Genomic DNA, 22,584 nt, shown 5'->3' on the forward strand with positions numbered 1-22,584 from the left:
GATGCCCCCAAGCTTCAGGGCCCTGTGGCTGTGTACACTTGGGAGGGCAACCAGGTGAACATCACCTGCGAGGTGTTTGCCTACCCCAGTGCCACAATCTCATGGTTCCGAGATGGTCAGCTGCTGCCAAGCTCCAACTACAGCAACATCAAGATCTACAACACCCCGTCCGCCAGCTACCTGGAGGTGAGACATGGGGGCAGCGGGCAGGGTGGAGGAGGCACCGTTTGAGGATGGGCAGGCTCCTGGATACAGCTAACATCTTCTCACTTGCTTCTCTGGCACGTCCTGAGCAGGGGAGCCACTGGCTGAGGAAGAAAGTGAGCCTCAGCCCTCTTTCTCTCCCCAGAGCTAGATTGGGGCCTGGGAGGCAGAGTGTGCCTCTCCCATGATCCCCTTTTCTGTTCTCTCTGGGTTAAGGCTGGGCTGCAGCTTTACTGATTCTATTCTCTACTAATTTTAGTTCAATAAATAAGGATCTGAGGTGGGGGCCATTCCGTGGGACACTCGTAACTCAAGAGCTCCTTCTTTCTAAAGGTGACCCCGGACTCTGAAAATGATTTTGGAAACTATAACTGTACCGCAGTGAACCGCATCGGACAGGAGTCTTTGGAATTCATCCTTGTCCAAGCAGGTGAGCACCCCTTACGGCTGCACCACCCTCACCCTTGCCGGCCCTTTTCATGACCTTCTGTGATGACAGGAGCGTGGGAAGAAGAGGGTGTGAGGGTCAGGAGGCTGGGAGCTCTGGGGACTTTGAGGATCTGGACATGGGACACATTGGGAAAGAATTGCATGGTGAGGTGGACCAGCAGGAGACAGGATATAGGCGACAAGATTCCCAAGAGTTAAAAGAAATGAGAGAGATGTGTTTCATGATTGGGAGTTACATCCTGGGCCAAATCAGGCTCACCTGAGTCTCCATATATGTCCTTTCCACAGACACCCCATCATCACCATCCATTGACCAGGTGGAGCCATATTCTAGCACAGCACAGGTGCAATTTGATGAGCCAGAGGCCACAGGCGGGGTGCCCATCCTCAAATACAAGGCTGAGTGGAGAGCAATAGATGAGGAAGTGTGGCACTCCAAGTGGTATGATGCCAAAGAAGGTAAGTTGGAGAGTCCCGGTTTACTTTAGAATGATGACTCTGGGCACACGCTCACCCCTTGTGTTCACCAGATGCTGGCACCCTGACTGCCCATTTGAGTAGGGTGCACACCACTCCCCAATACTGAGAGAGGCCAGATGCCACCACCTGCCGTCCTGTTGATGTTCCTATGCTGCAACACCATCACCGGCCCCCCAGACTTAGGGTGTGGTCACATCTCATGTAGAGTTATTGGCCTTCTGCCCCCTGGTACTTCGGAACCTGGTTCTCGTGACCCTGGCAGGATAGATGAGGCCAGCTCAGCCACATGCCAAGCGGAAGCCCTGCTTAGGTGCTGGGCACAACCAGAGGAGTCCAGTCCCCCCCTGCTCTGCATATTTGGGTTCCATGTGCTTCAGGTTCTCTGCTCTCACCCATCCAGTCCTGCTTGGGTCTATTCAGGGACTGCCCTGTAATGAACCAAATAAGCAGAGCCAACCAGACAGGTCTGCTCTTAAGTCAATCCTATGATATATTTCCAAACCACAGATTTGAAAAATGACCCTTGGATGACTGCAATTTGAAGTCTCTGAGCTCGGATCATCTTTCCCTGAGGACTGAATATATTTATGTCTAACTCTCCCTTTGGGGTTTAATTGGAATAACTCAGTGAAGTAGGTTTTGTTTCTGTAGAAATTTTTAATCCTGGAAATGAGGGTAGAATTGGGAATGGGCTAGGACACGGTGTCATAGCAATTCAGAGACATCTTCCAACCCAGTTGTACTGTGCATTCATCCTGCCAGGAAACTCCTATCACTCCTTCAGCTTTTGGGAGGGCTGGGAGGACTTTCTGGGTAATCAGGATTAGAGCTAAAAGAAAATGATCCTTTACCTCCCTGACTTCCCCCCTGAAACCTCATACCAAATCTGTGGCTTTTTTTTTCTAGTTAACTTTTTTATTGTGGTAAAATATATTTAACATAAAATGTATTATTTTAACCATTTTTAAGTGTACAGTTCAGTGGCATTAAATACATTTACATTGTTGTGCAACCATCACCACTGTCCATCTCCAGAACTTTTTCATCATCCTAAGCTCAATACCCATTAGACAATAACTCCCCATTCCCTCCTTCCCCCAGCCACTGGCAACCACCATTCTACTTTCTATTAGTTGACTAGTAATAGTCTCTGTATAGTTGACTCTTCTAGGTACTTCATATAAGTGGAATAATACAACATGTGTCCTTTTATGTCTGGCTTATTTCACTTAGCATAATGTCCTCAAGGTTCATCCATGTAGTGTGTGTCAGAATGTCATTCCTTTTTAAAGCTAGATAATATTCCATTCTATGTATCGACCACATTCTGTTTATCCATTCATCTGTCAGCAGACACTTGGGTTGTTTCCACATTTTGGCTGTTGTGAACAATGCTGCTGTGAACATGAGTGTACAAATATCTATTCCAGTCCCTGCTTTCAGTTCTTTTGCACATATATCCACAAGTGGAATTGCTGGATCAAATGATAAAGCTCTGTTTCATTTTGGGGAGACCTGCCCTGCTGTCTTCCATAGCAGCTATACCACTTCACCAATAGGCTTTTCCTCCTTTGTGACCCTTTTCATATTTTCATGACAGCCAGCATGGAAGGCATCGTCACCATCGTGGGCCTAAAGCCCGAGACAATGTACGCGGTCCGGCTGGCGGCCCTCAATGGCAAGGGTCTGGGCGAGATCAGCGCAGCCTCCGAGTTCAAGACGCAGCCAGTCCGTAAGTAAAGCCAGCTGCCCAGCCTCTTCCCCTTGGGGGCAGCTTTTTGTCTTTCAGATCCCTCTGCTCACGGTGGTCCCACCTCCTAGTTCTCTCGCCCTCAGTGATGACTGATACCCAGTCCCTTTGTCCTCACTTTCTTGAAGGGCTTGGTGACACCATCATAGCAGCTGGTCCAGCTTGTTAGAATAACAGCCAGGGAGGAAAACCACTAACACATGTTATTAAAGACAATAGGAAGAATCACAGCCACGTGGTAGGGAGGGATTTGGGGAGATTTGCTTTTTGTCACCAGGGCCCTAAGCACCCGGTGACCTGAAGGAAGACAGTAAAGGCAGTGACAGTTGACATAATTAGTTGTGGGATTTTTGATGCAGCAGAGATATTCAGTTATAGGAAAACGGAGCCTGCTGTAGGATATATGAGCAGCAGCAAAACCCCAACAAGGCAGAAGGGAAAAAAATGGCCTCTGACCTTCCTGCTCCTCCTCCCTTCCCACACCCAGAGCCCAGTTGGGGTCTCCCTGGTCAAGGCCTCTTTCAGGAGTCGCTTCTTCCTGATCCCATTCAGGGTTGCAGCTCTTGTTTGTCTCCATCACTCCCTGTTTCCTTAAACCAGGCATGCCTTACTTTTCCCTCCCTTCCCACACATAGCTAGGCTCTGGGTGAGCCCTGGTCTAGTCCTGTCCCTCCACAGACTGGAGTTCCTGCCCTGGGAGAATGGTGAGTCCATCCAGGTGAAGAAGATGCTGTAGCACAGACTTCCCCAGTGGTCACAGAGCTCCCTGGGCCCTCTCTGACTCCTGGGATTAAAAAGCACACAGGGGAATCCTTTGCTTTCTTCTCTCTGAAGCCAGGGGCCTGGGAAGTGATCCCCTTACCTCTTCCCAGAAGTAGAAAGCCTGTCTCATCTTCCTCGTGCAGGAATTGCTTCTTTCTGGATTTGAAGTAATTTGATAATTTGAATTTCCAGCTCCGTGTGTTCTGCAGATCCTATTCATTTCTTTCACATCTTATTTTTTTTTCTTGGGTCTGTCTCTTGTCTTTTCTTTTCGTCTGTGTTCCATCCATGGGATATGCAGATAGCCCTCTTCCACGTAAGTGCCTCTTCATACCTCATTACCTGTTTCTATAGTGTTAACATCTGCTAGTTCTAGTTTTTAATTTAGTTCTGGTCCCTTTTGTCCCCTAGAGGCTGAAGTAGATGATATCGTCCGGGCCCTAACCACACTGACCTTAGTCTAGTTGTGCCCTTGTTAATGTCCGTAGGTTACTCCAAGAGGCTAACACTCGTCCTGTTTTAGAGCATGCAATTTTTGTGTCTTTTGAAATTGTGTTTATTTATTAATTTCTGTGTGTGACGATTACCCTGTGGCAACATTTTGCTGAGCCAAGCATGGCGGAGGTGTGCAGAGGGTCTCTGAATAACAGGCTATAGCATCGTCTCACCTTTAGCTGGGTTGCCAGAAAAGTGTGGCTGGGTTGCCACAGCCTCGCCAGGCCTCTGTTCAAAATCCCTTCATGGGCACAAGAACCCGGAAGGATTTTCACATTTGCTTTTAGGAGGTGAAAGAACTGAGCTCACTGCGTCTCCCTTTTCTGTCTGGCAGGATGGTAGCTGGAAGGTTCTAAGGAGAATGGGTAGGGGAACCTCATGCAGCAGTAGCTACAGTTGTAAAGAACAGCATGAACTTGGGTTCAAATCACAGGTACATCCTGCAGGGGAGTCAAACCCCCAGTTCTGGTCAACTCTGTTCTCTAGCACTAGGTTACTTGCAACGTGGATTTCCATGTTTGGGAAAACTGACCAGCTACTTAGTAGCTCTACTGCCAAGAATGCAGAGAGAGGGTGATTCTCCCCAGGAAGGACACTTTAATCGTGTAAGCTGTAAATAGTGGAGCTGGGAGCAGGGGTAACAGGAAGCACGCCTGCTGTTCCAGGAACAGAACTGTGCTCTGGTCTCAGCCTGCATAGATGCCCCCCAAACTTTGCGTCCACTGAGGCTCAGCTTCTTCCCAGGCTGAGCTCAGAATGGTGGAGGGAAGTCTTAAGCTGCACACTCTTTTCATAAAAAGCTCCTAGCTCCTGAAAGGCACTCAGGGAAGCTTATCCTTTTGAAATTTATTCAGAAATACTGCAGCAACAGCAGAAACTAAGTAGCTCAGTGTAGGCATTCTGAGATTTCGAGCAAGTGCTAAATCTACTCTCTCAGCAGAGTTGGTTCGTGAATGAACCAGTTCTGGAAAGATTCAGAATCGTGTGTGGGGTGGAGCTGACAGCTAGGACTGACAGCTGTGTACTCTGGGCTGGCAGCTCAGCTCTGCCCTGAGTGCGTTCAGAAGGCACGAGGGCACCTTCCTCCTGGATCTTTAACCTGGTCTTCGGGTGTCCTCTCCTCTGGATTTAGCAGTGAACGAAGGCCGGCTTAGTTATATGACAGAGAGGAAGGCTAGGGTCAGGCCTCCTTCTGAGTGTCTAACCAGTAACGGGGTTTTGAGTACTGAATCGGAGGAACTGGGTCTTGAACTTCAAAGGTCATAAGCGGTTTTAATTCACTGCCAGCCCAGCCTTTGTTAAGGTGAGAATTTTTTTTTGTTTTAAAAGCCAACATTTAATTCTTTTAGAAAAGGAGACCTCTAGATTTTATTGTTTGTTGTCTGCCAGTATGAAGATGGATAATTAACCAAGATTCCAAGAAGTCCTTTGGAAAATGGTGGGGTCAGTTCTCTATTCCAAGTCAATCGTGAGGGATACAGCAGCAGGCATTGCTAGTGTCATGAAAGGTCAGTTTTCTCAATCACCTAATAAAGGTATGGTTTAAAGAATTAAAAAGCAAACTTCTTTTAGATAAAGAGAATGTGGCACAGTTTTAGAGTTGAACGTGCCTTTTTCAAGGGTTTGAGCGGGGTGAGAGAATATCATGTTCTCACTAAAGTTGGTTCTTATGGACTTTCCTTGCACACTTATAGCCTTCCAAGAGTTGCTGAAGTGAGGATATTCGCCCCAGGGGTATCCTGTCATGCCTAGAGCCATCCTGAGAAAAGGTTACAGTTGGAAGGAAGATGCCAATGCTTGCCACTGCCAGAACAAAACCCAATTATTGCTGCTAGAAAATGAGGATAAGTTTTAGGAAGGACCTTCTCTGAGTTCTCACTCCCATTCCTTGAAAGACACAAAGGCTGTCTGAACTTGAACAAGATCAGCCATCAGTTTAGCTGTGGGCTTACACCGAGCCCAGGAACCAGGGGCGTTGGTTTCTGAAGCTGGCTTATCTTGCCCACGGACAGTGCATTCCCCTGCTGTGATGTCGGGGTGCAGGTGCACAGCCTGCTCCTGTAGCACTGGAGGTAGGCGCTGGGTACACCCCACCTCCAAGGAGGAGACGGTATAGGGTCAGCAGGGGCTGGCACCCCGGGCAGAGTTAATGCTGCCGGCCCCTCCGGGTTGGGAGGCATAGGGGAGAGCCATTCCTCAGCACTTGAAGTTTGTTGAAATGTCTCAATATTAGTGTTGCTCTCATGGTTCCTTAATAGACCACTCCACATTTGGGGGCATGAATATGTCAAAACAGGGATGAGAAGGTGAAACTAGCCAATATCTCAAGGACTCCTGCTTCGGAGCAGCCCGATTTGAAAGCCGGGCTTGCCTGTTGGGAGGTCCCTTTGTTTATGTGAAGGCAAAGGAAGCTGTGGCTCCAATGGGACAAACGGAATTCCAACCTGGGAAAAAGTCCCTGTTTCATGTATTTTTAGGCCAGGTGTCTGCGTGCTGTCAAGAAACTCTTAGGTGGAAAGCTCACAACCTCTGTTTGCCCTGAGAGGGGCTGCTTCCCTCTCAGAGCTGCTAAAGCCCTAAAGAAATGATGTGACAATTTATTACGACTCTTTCCTCCACGAATGAACCACACACCTTCAGAATCTCATTGCCTGAATGTTACCTCTTCATTTGCTTCTGTACCATGAAGCGACATAGACAATTTCTTTCCAGGTATAAATGTTATAATTGGGTCTCTACTTTTTAAAGGAGGCATCTTGAGACTTTTGTGTTTTCAGTTTGCCCCTAGATGGCACATGGCAAGTATAAGTTAAAGCATTGTAATATATTGTGGTTAAAGCACATAAACCCCTATCCCTTTGCCAGAATGATATGGACAATCATGCAAACAATTCAAGCCAAAAAATAAAGAAATAAAAAGGAAAAAAGGAGAGAGAGATACACTTTTACCAGAATTAACCAGGTTATCAAGTCATGATGAGTTAGTAGCCTGTCTTGCTCTGATTCCAGTGACATTGTACTCGATGGTTTAATGAGGTACCCTCATCTGGAAGGTATGAGAAAGACAGAACCATAAGTGTCAACGCAACGTTGGAGATACAGTGATGTTTTTCCAAATTTTTATACAGCTCTCAAAGGGGACTATGTTTTGTGATTGCTGATGGGACAACTTCTGAATATTTGCCAGTGAAAAACTAAAGATCCATTCAGTGTCCAAAATGTCTCGGACGCACCATTTTAAAGGTTCTCCATGCAGAAAGCTGGTTAGCATTAACTTGGTTAGTCCCGGTCCCTCGAACATTCCCTTCCTCTCGAGGGCAAGAATAACACTCGATGTTAATTTGCTTTGCCCTCTGTGCACACAGCAGCAGCCAGAGCATCACATTTCATAGGGTTTGGAGGGCAGCAGTGGCTGTCATACCATCCAGATGCCAAACCATCCCGACCTCACCCAGTCACAAACATTAAGGAGGATGGTCGTTTCTGTTTCATTGGGACCTTGAAATCAGAGAGTGAGACACACCGGTTTTGCTATAAATACGTGCCATCCATGTGGGTATATGCCTATATATACACACATGAAGAGGTAGGTAATGGCAAAACCAAAGTGCTTTTCCCCTTTTCTGCTGGTTCGCCTTAAGCTGGGGTCCAGGTTCCCTTCCCTCCTGACACCTGATCCTATGGAGACAGCTGGTCCTGCTGAACTGGCTCTTTGTTTCCAGGCAGGGTTGGAGGCCTCTGCAGCTGTTCCTGGCTCAGTCCCTTACCTGAACGGCAGGGCCTGGCAGGCGCACAGGCTCAGGGTTTGAAGTCAGAGAGGCCCTGCTCTCTGCTGGGCCGCCAGCCACCTGTTCTCACGCATGGGGTTCTCCTTCCCGCTTACAACTCGCTTCAGCTTCTCTTACTGACACCCCCGGGTTGCCTCTTCCATTTTTCCCTTCAGTATCTGTGTGCCTCGATGACCTTTTTTTTCCCTTTTTTTTCACCTTCATTTTTCTTTCCTCAGCGGCTCCTGCTAGCTCTTCCACCCCTGTTCCATTGTCTCATCCAGATAGTGAGTATCATTTTCTTCATCCATCTCTCTGCAGGTTGCTTGCTCTCTGCCAGCCACAGTGGGTCTGCCTCACGTTACCTCCCTTACCAGGTGATAATTCCACTCTGTTAGTGGAGAGCAGCACCGGGTTTTAGAGAAGCAGATGAGAAGTAGGCACAGGTCCGCTCAGATTCACGGGGGACAGCTCTGCCCGCAAGAGGAGGCGAGTGGAAAGCATGGCTCTGGACAGAAAACCCCGCAGACAGGCTCCCTGAGGCTGTGGCAGCCCCAGCCCTGTCCTCGAGATTCATAGTGGGCTGATTATTTGGAGAAGCCAAAGGAATTTCCCAAGAAAAATGTCTATTCTGCAGGGTCATAAGAAATGTTTGGGTCGTTGTGTTTTCACCCTCCATTTTAATTGGCATAGTTGGATTCAGACATTGAAATTAGAGAGCGAGGTCTGTAGCTTTTGCTTTCTCCATAAATGCATATATTTCTCGTAAATATTTGTGGGAAAAGAAGCAGTGTGTCTGCTTGCAGATGTGCCTGGCCGTAGACACATTATTTAACCCTTTACGAGGGAGCCTTGTTTTTTCTCCTCTATAAAACACAAGAAGTAATCGTACCCCCGCCCCCGGCACATACCAACAAACCTGGCGTTTATCAAGCTGTTTGCCCACCTAGGAGCAGTGCCAGTAAGCCGGCCGCTGTGTCGCCTGGTCAGTCTCAGGCTTTGTCACCCTGCCTGAGCCTCACTTGTTTACCACCTTATTTTATTCGGCTGCCCTGCCCTGAGTCCCCGGGCTCAGGGAGAGCTCCGGGCCTCCCACTGTCCGGAGTGACGAACCGAGCACTCCAAAGGGAAAGAGCAGAGCGGGACAGCTGCTGAGTGAGACCCGGGTGTCACGCCCGCATGTGCTCAGAGCAGCGACAGTGCAGCCGGTGGGGCTGCCCAGCTGACCCTCACCCCTTGGTGCCTCAGAAGCCCTGCCCCTTGGGAGGAACCTCGGGAGTGATTCAAGCCCCAAGCTCAGAGCCCTTTGTGGCACCTGCTTGACTTGGAGACAAGCCCGCCTATCCCACGCACTGCTTGCCAGGCAGTGGACTGTAGCAGCAGGAATTCAGGTTTGGGGTCCAGGTTCAAATACCAGCTCCACTACTTCTGTATATAACTCCATGACCTTGAATGAGTCATCCCACCTCTCCGAACCTCACACTTCTTATCTCCCAAAGGAAGGATAGATTCTACTTACTCTATAGGTATTTATGATAATTAACGATTAAGTACGAAAAAACACAAAACAGTGTGCAGCACGTAGTAGCTGGAATTCATAGTAAGACTAAATGAGGGTTATGTTACTTCTTGCTGCGTGAGAGTAATTTGTCAGCAAAATCACTGATAATCTCTTTAAAATACCTACATTCATATTGATAAATCAGGGAAGAAGGAAATGAGAATACCTGCTTCACCATCTCTTTTTTTCTTTATAATAATGCCTTAATATGTATACACACACATAGATATGTATTTATAAATTTAATTTATCTCCGTTCCCTCTTTCACCTTTCTGTGCCCTTTCCATCCTTCATATTTCCATAGCAACCTGGCCTCTTCCTGCCCTTGCCACCACCAAACCATCTAGTGAGTACAGAGCTTAGCTGCCCTGGGCCAGACTGCTGCTTGTGGCAGAGCTGACTCGTGGGTCATAGTGCTGTCCCTGGTTCCCCGCCCCCCCCACAGAGTGCTGAAAGCAACATTTGTGCATGCACGGAGGCTCCTTGCCTGGTGTGGGTCCCTAAGCATGCTGTCTGCCTGGCCAAGAGAGCAGACCCAGTGTCACCAAAAGAACTGGGGTGATTCTTGAAGAAACCTCTGTGCACAAGGAGACTTTTCCAAATTTACCCACAAGTTGAAAAAACAGAAAATGATTAGAGAAATGCTGAGGAGACAAAAGGAGAGCATCTCGTCCCAGCTTTCATTGTCTCTCCCCCTCCGACACACACACACACACACACACACACACACACCCACACACACACACACACACACACACACACAGAGGCTAAAATAGAATAGCTAAAAGACTGAGAACAAGGAGGGAAGGAATAGAAGCTGGCTGCCCGGGGAAAGGGAGAGGATGAGGAAGGAGGGAGCCTCTGCTACCTGACAGCGTGCCCTCCTTTGCCTCCTGCAGAGTGTGGAAGTGTGTGCCCCGAACACGCGGGGAAGGGGAGAGGCTTATAGCCTCCCTCGTGCTAGAAAAATTATGGCCTCAAAAAGCATAACCAGGCTCTGTCAAGTTTGTGTGCTGAAAGTCTATATGAAAGTTCTGGAATTCATCTCCTGATGGCCAAACCGTACCATCTTTTCCATCATGGAAAACGTTACACTTCATCACAATCTGTAACATGTTCCAAGCTAGTCTTTATAATGCTCTGATGAAGTGGGCTTGTGTATTAGGCCTTAAACTCCCTGACAAGTCAACTGGAATGTGTGTGTGTGTGTGTGTGTGTGTCCACAGCTGTGTGCGAGTTTTAGATTTTATAATACTTCTGAGCGCACAGGAAAAATGACGTGCGTCCCATTAAGGGTAGTCAGAGCAGAAGGCAGAAAGCAAGAATGCAAAGTACAGCTCCCGCTCCACTCCCTGGGCTAGGGTTTCTGATACATAATTGAACAGAGAAGAAAAGAGTTTCTGCGTGTTGCATGAAGTGGTTCTCTTTTCTACTGCAGAACATAGCTGAGGGTCTGCTTTCTTGGTGTTCTCACTGTGTGCGTGCTGCAGTGAATTTTAATTCCTGATGCTTTTGAGGTTACATTTTGTGAGCAGAGCAGGCGACAATGAGCTGTGCTCGCATGGGTTTTAATTCAGGTGATGGGTTTCTCTGCATTTGGAAAAGGAATGAAATTAACAGCACCCTTTCATCTGCTGACAGCGATGCTCCAGTCCCTTGCAGCTTGAGTGCAGTGTGTGTGCCGTGCAGAGCACAGCGGGAAAAGGCTACACAATGCATTTGCACAACTTGGGTCATATTTAAGGTGTCTCACTGTAGGTTGGTCTTCTCTGGAAGGAAAATAGAATCTTGGATCCAGATTTTTCCTTAAGGAGGAATTAGGTGTCTCTCCCCTGACATAGGTTTAATTTTTAAACATCAGGCATTTCTGCCCACAGGTAAAATGATTAGCAGTGACATCCAAAGAGAAGAAAGTTTGAGTCTTCTTTATTTTGAACCACTTGACTACTGACCCAAATTGTAGGTCCCAGTGGATACTGAGATAAAGGAAAGACAGTCACGATTGGGCAGCAGCCCGTATTTAGCATGAACATATTTCTCAACTGTAAGGCAGAATGGAGCACATGTGAATTGCAGTGAAACTAACAGCAGAGTAGCTGGAAGCATCCCAAAATCCATCAATCATCAGTCAGTCAGTAGGGTTGAATGTAAATAATGTCTTTTATTTTTGCTTCTGTGTGTGTGTATTGATTCATTTATAATTATGAATGAATGAAGGTAGCCTAAGTAAAATCAAAGGAGAAACTGCTCAGTTGTCTATAATCCCTGCAGGCACCCTTGGTTGGAATGTGCCAGACTCTGTGCAGTGTCAGACAGTGAGAAGCAAACACTCTTATCAGCTCACAGTGGCAAGGGACTGTGTCACTTGGTTGAAGCATTTCTCTCGAATCATTTTTAAACATTGGTGTGCTTTGGGCAGAAAGGTATCTTCACCTTCCTTCTTTGCCCTCCTTCTCTCTTGGCTCCAACTGGTAATAGCCAAAACGCCCCTTGGCCTGTGCAAGTTAAGGTGGGAAACCCAAAAGGCCTTTTGATGAAGCAGAATCACTCAGTAACAAATCAGATGTAAATATAACATAGGACAAAAAGGAATATAGGCAAATCCAAACAAGAAAGCTGTTTTTTTCATTGTAAAAATCAAACTCGTGTCTTATCCATTCACCGCAAGTCTAAAGAGATAACTGTATCCACAAATGCCCGAGCATGTGTTTAATGTCAAATTCTTAGCTCATTGAGCCAGGGGTTCAGTTTCTGCTGTTTAGTGTTGACAGAGCTATGGTCTCAACCTCCGGAAGGAAACCTATTCCCTTTCTGCACTGGCCTCTTTTTTTTTTTATTATTTTGTTAGAATCTTTATTATACTACTTCATGGTTCTTTACTTAACTGTTTTTTTCATTGAAGTATAGTTGCTGTGCAATATTATATAAGTTACAGGTGTACAATATAGTGATTCACAATTTTTAAAGGTTACACTCCATTTATAGTTACTATAAAATATTGGCTATATTCCCTGTGTTGTATAATATATCCTTGTGGCTTATTTTAAACCAAATAGTTTGTACCTCTTCCCCACTGGTACCCATTGTGCTAAGTGAAATAAGTCAGACAGAGAAAGACAAATACTGTATGATGTCACTTATATGTGGAGTCTAAAAAATACAGCAAACTAGTGAATCTAACAAAAAAGAAGCAGACTCACAGATGTAGAGAACAAAGTAGTGGCCTCTTCTTTTATATGTGTCTTGATTGGGGTTATCTCATGGTGGCCCCTAGGATAACATGGGTAGACGAATACGGCAGTGAGATGAGATCCCTGGCCACCTTCCCTGCCTGCATCCTCCAACCCTCGCTCATCCCACACCCGCCTCCTCGTTGCGCCAAAGGAAACATGAAATGACTTCTTAATGTAATGTAATATTTTGTTCTTCCAGGGCACACGGTCTGCGCCTTAAAAATCATGGGACTCTTCCTTCATGACCATGCTCTGTTTCATTGCCCTTGTTTTCCCAGGATGCCGAGACATTTCTGGAATCTGTGAAGAATAACTTGCCTTGTTCTTCTCCTTCAACAGTCTCCTGGATTGACTTTGACATCTGGGTCCTGACAGAGACACCTCCCCATTTCAAAACAAATTTCCATGCTCCTTGATGTGGTATTAATATGCAGTGTTGCAGCTGTAGCTAATGCTTATTGGTGTTGTTAACCAAATGCTCTTTATGATTTGTTAGTCTTCTATTTCCAGGCAGTTTTACTGCCCTTCCAATGTTTCCTATATATGCTGCTAATTTAAGTTAATTTCTCCTTTTATTTAGTCTGTGATTTTGTTGTTGATTTTTCTCCCTGCCCATTGTTTACATCAGTTTTTAATTTTTTTGTATTTTCCATGTGATCTCCTCCACTTTCCTTTCAACCAATCATGTGCGTGCGTATCATGTGACTTTGTCATGTGGCTTGCATGGTGCTGATGATGTCGTCCACGCTGGTGAACAGAAGGTAAAACTCTTTGTTCTGATTAGTGAAATAAATCTGGGACCACAGCCTGGCACGTAGGGCCCACTCATTTCTTCCTGTCTCGGATTTCCTAAGCAAAGCCATTTGAGAGATTTCCTCTTGTTCTCAATCAATGCACATCCAGAATTCATCATCCTTCGTAGCCTTTACATGACAATTTGATACCATGACAGCCTTTGGTTTAATGGTTTGCTTCAAGAAATTTGGCTACGGTAAAATCACTTTAGTCATGGCAGAATTTGCACCTTTGAATTTTCACCAGATAGCTCGTAAACATTATTTCCCAGAAATCAATGTTGCAAATGAGCTTTATAGCATTGTTGTTTAACTTTTGTAGTTCTACAAACCACAGTTGCTCTAAAATGTCCCACTTCCATGAAAACATAACATTGCTACAGAGAGAAACGTATCATTCCCAAAGGTTGTATTTGCTCAAAACCAATGAGAGAGTTTCATAAAATTCATGCAGATTGAGGACTTTCTGAAATGAGAGATTTAAGAATTTGGAATTAGAGCAGTTTGGCTGTGATGGCCGAGGTGTCACTTCTCAAGTGGCCCACCTCCCACTCTGGGCAGGAGGGAAGAAAACTCAAAGCAAAAGTCACTTGACAATTACCATGACTGGAGATCCATGTAATCCAGAAGCACACAATTGACCCTTGCAGCAAAGGCAAAAAAAATTATAACCTAATTAAGCGCACAGGAGTGACAAAATAATTAGTTAATACTGTGACTGTGTCACAACCTTGTAAAAACATTTCTTATTTACCATGAAGAGTAAAGGAAGCCTCTGCTCACCACTTCCCCCAGTAAAATCAAACACCCATTCAAACCTACCCTGGGAGTCACATGCGTGACTAACTGAAAATTTGTACTTCATGTCACAACCTGAGACACACACGGGCTAAACTGATCACAAAAGGGAAACTAACACCAGTAACCCCCCAGGGCGCCCGTGCATGCAAGGGGTCCCCGGCGACCTCGCTTCTCTGAGAGCTGATTGGGCGACATCCACACGAACAAAACCATCGGCCGTTCGTCTCGCATGTGCTCTGTCCCTGGTCTGTCCTGTGTCCCGTGCACCCCACGTGTGTGAGCCCTGTACGTGCCACCCCTCGCCCTCCGCATTGACCCCCTCTGAAGACTTCGGCTCTCTGGGCATGGCCACCGTGCCCCAGTTTAGTCCCATTTACAACCAGACTCCTGGACAGGGTCTTGGATGGGAGGCATCCTCGTTTCCAAAAAAGGAGATGTTTAACATTTACATCGTATGAAATAAAGGAGGGATGTCCCCAAAGCAGGGAACCTCTATAGTGCTAAAAACTTGGACCTAGCTTAAAAAATTATCTTAATCTGTGAGTCTTAGGGGAAGAGGAAAGAACATTGGGAACCTATGATTATATAAACTCCAAGTCCCACACACAAAAAAATGTGGTTTCATTATTTCCCTGAGGGAGACAGGCTCTTTTCAGACTTGGGGTGACTGCTCAGAGGCTGAACCTTTCCCCTGAAAGCTGAAGTGTAAGCAGATATTGGGTTGAAACCCCTTAGTTTCTTCTGTAAAACCATGTTGGGTCATTTCTGTGCAATGCTGTGATTCAGAATGAAGCGCAAGGTAGAAGCTAATTCACACCTCTGAGGAGAGATCTCTTGCAGACATTTTAAGCAAGGCTAGAAGTGTTTGAAGGTGTTTCCCACAGTTGCCCTAGAAACACACCTTAGCAGTGGTCTTGGCTGTCAGTAGAAAATTTGGCCAGCACTAAAAAATCACCTCGGGAGCCTGCGGAATTCCAAAACCTGATCACCCCCTCATCAAACCACCCCTCTCCTGCCACTTGCAAGGGGGCAGACAGAGGATGGTTACGCAGATGAGCAACAAGCAGCAGGAAATGGCCTTTAATAATAAAATTGAAGGGAATGGAGAAGCTGGAGCAAATAAAATTTACAGAGGAGAAAAATAAATCTTAGTTAGGGATGGTTCCTCTGGGCATTAGTAAGGTTTCAGGTGAGTTAAGCCTAATGAAGAGGGTTTAAGTGAACAGTGGGTTGGTTGTATGCCCACAATAGATTACATCCAGTGTCCACTACCCTCCGCCCCTCCAGCCCCCCCCCCCACAAAATTGCCTACGATGTGATTAACATATGCCAGGTGTCCGTGCACCTTTGGTTTCCATCCAGAAGGAGATGAACACAGGCATTGAGCACAGCCCAGGGCCACTTGGCCCCTGAGCCCACAGAGCTCTGCAGGGAAGGGTCCAGGGCAGGGAAGCTCAGACATCTGGCCCAAGGGCACAGGCATGGGTTTGTTGAGAGTGTAAATTTGAGCCCCTGATGCCAAAGTTTATTTCTGGTATCATGACAACACATAACTGCGGGTCCCGCTTCCTCCATGCCTCCATCAGCTACTGAGGACTCTGCATAAATGGGACACCCTTCCCACCAGCATGTATGTGATGAGATGCCCCCTGCACCCCCCTGTTCGTGTGCTGCATGTTTGAGCATGGATCCCTCCCCACTCATTTGTAATGATCTTTTTTTCTTTAGCTACTGACACTGCCTTGTACTAGGAAATGCTGATTCTGATGAACTAAACCCTTTAACACCCACTCTTCCTTCTTAGATTGAAAACTTCACTAACCATCCCTTCCACCCCCCCTCCTTTATTTTTTACAGCTGTGTGTCTGGATTGCCACGGTCTTTGGCAGGTCGACATAGACTTTTCACCAGGGGTTCTGCTCTAATTGCCTTTATTCCTAAGGATTCCCAGCACTGGTGGTTACCAGGATAGAAAGCTAGCATGAAGGGACCAAGGCAGTGATGTATATCAGCCCGAATCCTGTGGGCATGGACCACGGGGTTCAGAAAGTGCCCGTTTCCCTAGGGCTTACCAGTATGAGGGCTGAAACCTCCCAGGAGCCTCATACTTCTTAATAACGAATCTCACGTCCATGAAATAGTATTGGAGATGTTCACGCACCCACCTTGTGACCTCGGAGGCAGGAGCCAAGTTAATTGTTGGTGATGGCAGTTATTTCTGTCTTAACTTCCTCAGCCTGGATCAGCCCCCATAACCACAAGCCATACCTTTGTGGTTGTATTCTCTTTTTAGGATGATGAAACAGAGATAATTGATCAATGAATCTGTTGGTGTTTTCATGACACCCACGAGAAGGGAGTTGGTACTTTTGTGGTTTGGTCTGTCAGAGTTCATTTGTTGCTGTTTAATTCGTCCTCGGTGCTGCCAGGCCTCCCCCCCATCCCCCGCCAGCACGCACTCCCATTCACAATTCCCAAGATAACTCGCGCTGGGAAGATTTGTGGACTGGATGCCTCCATGAGCCTGGCCGCAGAGAGCCAAGCATCCTTACTCTGTAGAAGTGGGGGACCTGGCCACACCCATACCTGCTCGTTCTGTACCCCAGCACTCCCCAGAGCCAGGGACTAGGATGGCATAGAGTCAGGTCATGCTAGCACAGCAGATCCTTAACAATTAAGAGACAAGCGCTCAGGAGAAAAAGAACACTTTACTCCAAAGGCCTGATCTGGGGGGAGCGATGCTCGAGACAAATGGATGCCAGTCCAAGCACTGCAGGCTGCTCTTTGGGAGTATTGGAAAACCACCTTAGACTAGAATAGCCAGGTAGGCTGCCAAAGAGGCATCAGGGAGATGTTGAGGGTCCAGGAGTGTATGTGGCATAGATCACATTCGTCTGTTTGACATTAGGGCTAAGAGGTTGGTCTGAGGAAGGAGAGTTGGTGGTCTAATAACTGAGTCCTGATTCCCTTTGGTAATTTGCTGATCCCATAAGGACCAATCAAACTTCGAACTTCTTGATGTAATTTTAAATGTTCTTGAATTGGAAACATCAAGCAAGCGTCATATCAGAACAGCTTAATCATACATTTTGGACTTTTTAAAACAGTTTCAAATTGCTTATAATAAATAATCAGTAAAGGGGAACAGGCATCAGGAGAAACAGAATGAACAGTATTTTTAATGCCAGACAATCCTTTTTGGTAGTAAAAGATTCTAATGCAGGCCCTATAACCATCATTGGGTTCTTCTCAGATGCACCAAACCCTGTGTGGGTCCTGATGGGAGAGAAAACAAAGTGGGTGAAGACAGAGCCCAGGTCCAGCCTGTCTCAGCCTATTGGCCCCTCAGCATTTCATTCAGAACATACAACTCTTGGTCCTTGGGCTTTTTGAGTGAGAAGTAGAATATTCTTTTCCTTCCAAAATTCATAGTTGCTGTTCAAAGGCCCTGGGTTTGTTAGAATTTTTGTTGTGGAATTCAGATATCCAGCAGTAGTTTTCTGGTCCCAGGGCTTCTGCTGACGAGGAGAAAGACATGAAGTTGACTCTGATTTTAGGGCCAGTAGCACCATAATTACAAAGAAGAACCTGCAATCTACATGGCCAGAAATACACATTTCAATTACGGTTTCTAAGGGGAATTTATAGGACCTGCCAGTAATATTTTTGACTGTATGCGGTCTCTCTGGTACATTCTTTTTTTTTTCTTGCATACACGATTTACATTCTTCTAGAAAATACCAGAACTGCCTGATATTTCATATTTGTTATTGACAAGGTTTATTTTTACGAATACCACTGTTTTAGTCTTTACATAAAATATTTAGGGAAAAAAATTTGACTCATGGCTGAAGCTAAACTCAGAGGGTATAATTAACCCCAGGGGTTTTCTTGGAGCCACCTGCCGATTGCTGCTGAATTGCAAACCAACATTTACAAATAATTACAATATTGGTTTTGCTGAAATTACCCATAATGATTTCAATCAGAGCAGCCATCTCAGAACAGAGTGTATGCTGGGACCCTCTAAATAATTTCCTCTCTTAATGTGTTCAATAAAGCAGCAAGCCTCCTGAATGCCAGGCCCATTTCTTTGGTGTCAGCCCCCTCCCTCCTCAGGCGTGGCTGGAACATTATTTTTTCAGAGAGCTTAGGAAATCGTTTCTTTAACCCCATTTCTAATCTTTAAAAAAATTAGCTGCTAGTAAACTTTTGAAGATGAGTAAGACAACTGATTAAACAAATATTGCTCTTTCCACATCTGTATGTACTTACAACAAATTGCATGGCCATATAGTTGGTCCAAATCTCTATGATATTAGTTGAATAGGATCATCCTTTAGAAATACTGTCATAGGAAGGGTTAGAGTTCTGTACAAGGGCCCCACCATGCAAAGAATTGAATAATAATTGAATAACTAAGTTTTTTCATTTGGCAAACAAAACCTTGTCTTAATCACCTTTGAAACTCGAAAGCCTAATGGACTACCCGGTACTTAGTATGTACTGAATGTGTACTTGATGAATAAATTATCTTTAAAGCACTCTAAATGATATGATATAAAATACTCTAAATTCTATGAGAAAGCAGTACACATCAGAGTTACGTGGTAGTCACTCAACTAAAATGGTGGCAAATTATAGTGTTCTAACTTCTATAAATGTTAGAACTATGTTCTAACTGTGGTATAATTTTTAGTGGTTGCTCTGTGATTCCCACTATATTTTTTCTGAAACAAATCCAAAAATAGGACAGCACCTTCATCAGGGCTCTTGGTTTTTGCAGGGATTCCTTGGCTAGATTTTTGTTCATATGTCTTTGAAGACTCTTGGGGTCTTTTTTTCAAAGACAGGAATATTTTGAGATAACTTTTTCAAAATTGTAGAAAAAATGGGCATCTCTGTGCCTAAGTGATATGGAATTGTTGAACTTGCGGTGCATCTCCCTAAAATTGACTGAACATCCTAGATTTGGGGTTCTGTGTTTTACAGCATCATGAAAATAGCCAAGGTGTTCTTGATAACTCATCCTAGCACAGTGACTGTCACAGTGTCACGGTGATATCAGAGTGAGGAGGAGCCCTCGGGAGCGTCTGGTATTTTGCAAATGTGGAGACTGAGGCAGTGACCTAGCCAAGGCACTAGACACCCTGAGCTCCACTGTGGCATCCTTAGCATTCAGTTCTAAAGGGAGCTTCACAACATCAGAGAAAGCCCCTTCTAAGTAGACACTCCCCCCAAAGCAGGGTTCAGTGTTTTGTGGTGTTGATTCAGCCTTGGAAAGCCATACAGCTCAAATCTGAGAGAAAATAGTAAGGAAGGTACAGACAGAGCAGCCCCAGTGGCATAATCTCTATTTCCCTTCCTAGGAGGCCTCGGGGGAAGGACTAGGTCCTTGCCTGGTGGGTGTGTTGGAAGGACCGCTGATGCCACCTCCTTCCCTCCTTCTTAAGGCAAAGAGACCATTAATCCCAGAGTCAGTGTTGCAGTTCTGAATACAGAAAGTTATAATGATTAATGTAAGTCTTCATTCAGTCCAGGGTCACCAACATCCCGTTTCACCTGGGACTAAGGGTTTGTCCACGGTAAAGGACTTGCAGTGCTAATGCCTGGAAAGTCACAGGCTAACCAGGACGAGGTGGTCACTCTAACTGAGCAAGAGAGTAGAATTTGTAAAGTTCTACTGCATCTCCTATTCCGTTGTTCAGCATTGTTGAATCTACACAGACCTCCTTCCCTGCTCTAAAATATACTCCACTTTGAATTTCTTTTTGGCACTGCATATCTCTAATGGTATAAGACATAATTGAAATATTATCCAAGACTTAGAATGGTCCAAAAGAATTTGAGAAGCGTACGCACCTTGACATTATCTAAACCAAATCTCTAAGTATTTTCCACTGAGTAGTTGGTGCTGGTGGCTAGATAGTGGCGTAAAAGCAGGACAGGTCTTTGCCTGAAGCCCGTTTATCTTTTAGTTTTTCTTTTTCTTTTTCCTTAATTACTGATTGAAGAAAACACATAATAAACACAAATTTCCCTAAATACTTTATCCCTCAGACATTAAGATTACACAGCCTCCCTGTTGTTGCTTTTATGTGTCCCCATGACTAGTACATGTGCACCAAGATCGCCTTGCCATCCTGTTAATTGAGCTTCCAGGTGGTGTGTGTGCTGCCGGCCCAGGCCGAGTAGCAGGGCTCTCGTTAGCTTTGTCTCTGGTTCCTCCTTGCCTCAAAAGGAAAAGTAGGACACTCAGCCACTGTAGGTTCTCAGAGTAGCTGGGTGAGGAGGATGGGCTGGACTGACCTTACCAGCAACCTTCTCATTAAATTACGAACGGTACACTGTGGGTGATGAGGCCCAAAGCCTGGTGACAAGCCTCCCCTGGCTCTCGTATCCCATGTCTGTGACTCTATCTTCCAGAGAACAAGCGAGGACCACCCACCCAGAAGGCAACTGTTTTATAGGCTCTCCAAATTTTCTGTCTGAGGTCATGAAATAGATACAGAGATGCTTTCCACAGGAAGTACAGGGTTCCCAAGTGTTTTAAATCTTCATTTTAACTTTTTATAACAGATGTTCTCTCATCTCATTGCTTTCAACATATACTAATGAAATAGCTTCTCTTTAAGTAAATCGGCATCTTCCTGAAGAACCGTCCCAGCCCTGGTAGTTTGTCACATACAAGCTTATCTTTCTTCTCGACCTTGGATTCAGAGTTCTACTGCAAGGAAAAGAGAAACATTGACTTTTTTCTGTTGAGAAATGCTAAAGACATACTTCCCTCTCTCTTCTCACAAATAAAAAGACTTTAATGATTGTTCCATTAATACAAGGTACCAAGGATTATCACTCAGGCTGTTGAGCCGCAAATGCAGGATACTTACAAGAAACTTGCCTACAGCAACTCGTGCTTTACTTAATCACGACTGGAAACTCGTTATTTTTTTTAATGAATCTAAGTAATAAAATTTAATTCATACAAAGATGGTCACAAGAATGCAGCATCATTCCACCCCAGTTAGGGATTAGACCGCTGGGATGAATCATATATCCAGGGGAAAAAAACTGGGCTGCTTTGAAAAATTATTTGATGGGTGTAAGTTTTCTCCTTAAATGCTTACATTTTCCCATATTTCAGGCTGTTCCTCAAAATGTACCAGGTTCATAAAAGTTAAATCTGCAGTTGTAAGAGCAGCTAAAAGAAAATACAAGCACATGACAGAAAAAACAACAACAACAGTTCTCTCTAAAATGGTGAAAGGACTATGCTCGTAGGGAGGGCAGTTTCCCAGAACATTCCCAAAAGGCGTTCTCAGTTTGGGCTAAGTCTGAGGCATACAACTGGAATTCAAAGTTTTATATGCATTGCTTTTTAACCATTTGAATTGCTGAGAAAGCAAGAGGCCAGCCCCACCCCATCACTACATCCCATTCTGATGGATTGGATTTTCATTTTGTGGATGAAAATGTCATACGAATTACGTGGCTGTTTCAGGGGAACCCAGTGCACCTAAGCTCGAAGGGCAGATGGGAGAGGATGGAAACTCTATTAAGGTGAACCTGATCAAGCAGGATGACGGCGGCTCCCCGATCCGACACTACCTGGTCAAGTACCGAGCGGTGAGTGGCCTCCTTCCCGGGCTTCACACCACCCCGCAACCCTGACACCTGCCTTCTTGGAGCAGCAGCGTGCAAAGCCCAGGGGGGCAGGGGCGGCCTCTGTGCCTGGCAGGTGGCTCCTGGGTCCAGGTTAGGGTTTTACATTCCAGGATTGACTTGCAGCCTTTAGGTCATGTCTACACTGAGACCATGTTTTTTTCAGTCCCCTATTTTATATTTTTTAATTGAAATACAGTTGATTTACAGCGTTGTGTTAATTACTTCTGTACAGCAAATTGACTCCATTATACATATATATATATACACATTCTTTTTCTAATACTCTTTTCCATTATGGTTTATCATAGGATATTGAATATGGTCCTCTGTGCTACATATAGCATGGATAAACACACTGAGACCATTTTAAAACCTCTAAAATGATTTTGGTGATGACAAATCCATACCATGATTGATTTTTCTGCTTCCTAAATTATTCTACGAAGTTATCTTGCCATCACCCAGTACTTTTTGCAAATAACATACTGATATCTGATAATCACACTTGGATAAAGTGTGTATCATAGGCCAGGCATGCAGGCCCACGATCACGTGCATTTTCTTCTCCCCAAGAACCCTACGAAGTTGGTCTTAATGATTATCCCCACTTTACAGAGGAAG

General features: G+C 45.3%; 1 protein-coding gene across 5 annotated transcripts in view; it reads left to right on the plus strand.

Moving 5' to 3' along the window:
• LOC137771449 (neural cell adhesion molecule 1) overlaps positions 1 to 22,584 on the plus strand; it is a 315,820-nt gene that overhangs the window by 274,448 nt on the left and 18,788 nt on the right. For all 5 annotated transcript variants that reach the window (XM_068554810.1, XM_068554812.1, XM_068554811.1 and 2 more), the window contains exons 10-14: positions 2 to 186; positions 538 to 634; positions 943 to 1,113; positions 2,735 to 2,866; positions 21,800 to 21,924. In XM_068554810.1, coding sequence (XP_068410911.1) covers positions 2 to 186; positions 538 to 634; positions 943 to 1,113; positions 2,735 to 2,866; positions 21,800 to 21,924 — 710 coding nt within the window. The remainder of the gene's footprint in view (position 1; positions 187 to 537; positions 635 to 942; positions 1,114 to 2,734; positions 2,867 to 21,799; positions 21,925 to 22,584) is intronic.

The sequence above is a fragment of the Eschrichtius robustus genome, chromosome 11 (assembly GCF_028021215.1).
Source record: "Eschrichtius robustus isolate mEscRob2 chromosome 11, mEscRob2.pri, whole genome shotgun sequence".
Lineage (NCBI taxonomy): Eukaryota > Metazoa > Chordata > Mammalia > Artiodactyla > Eschrichtiidae > Eschrichtius > Eschrichtius robustus.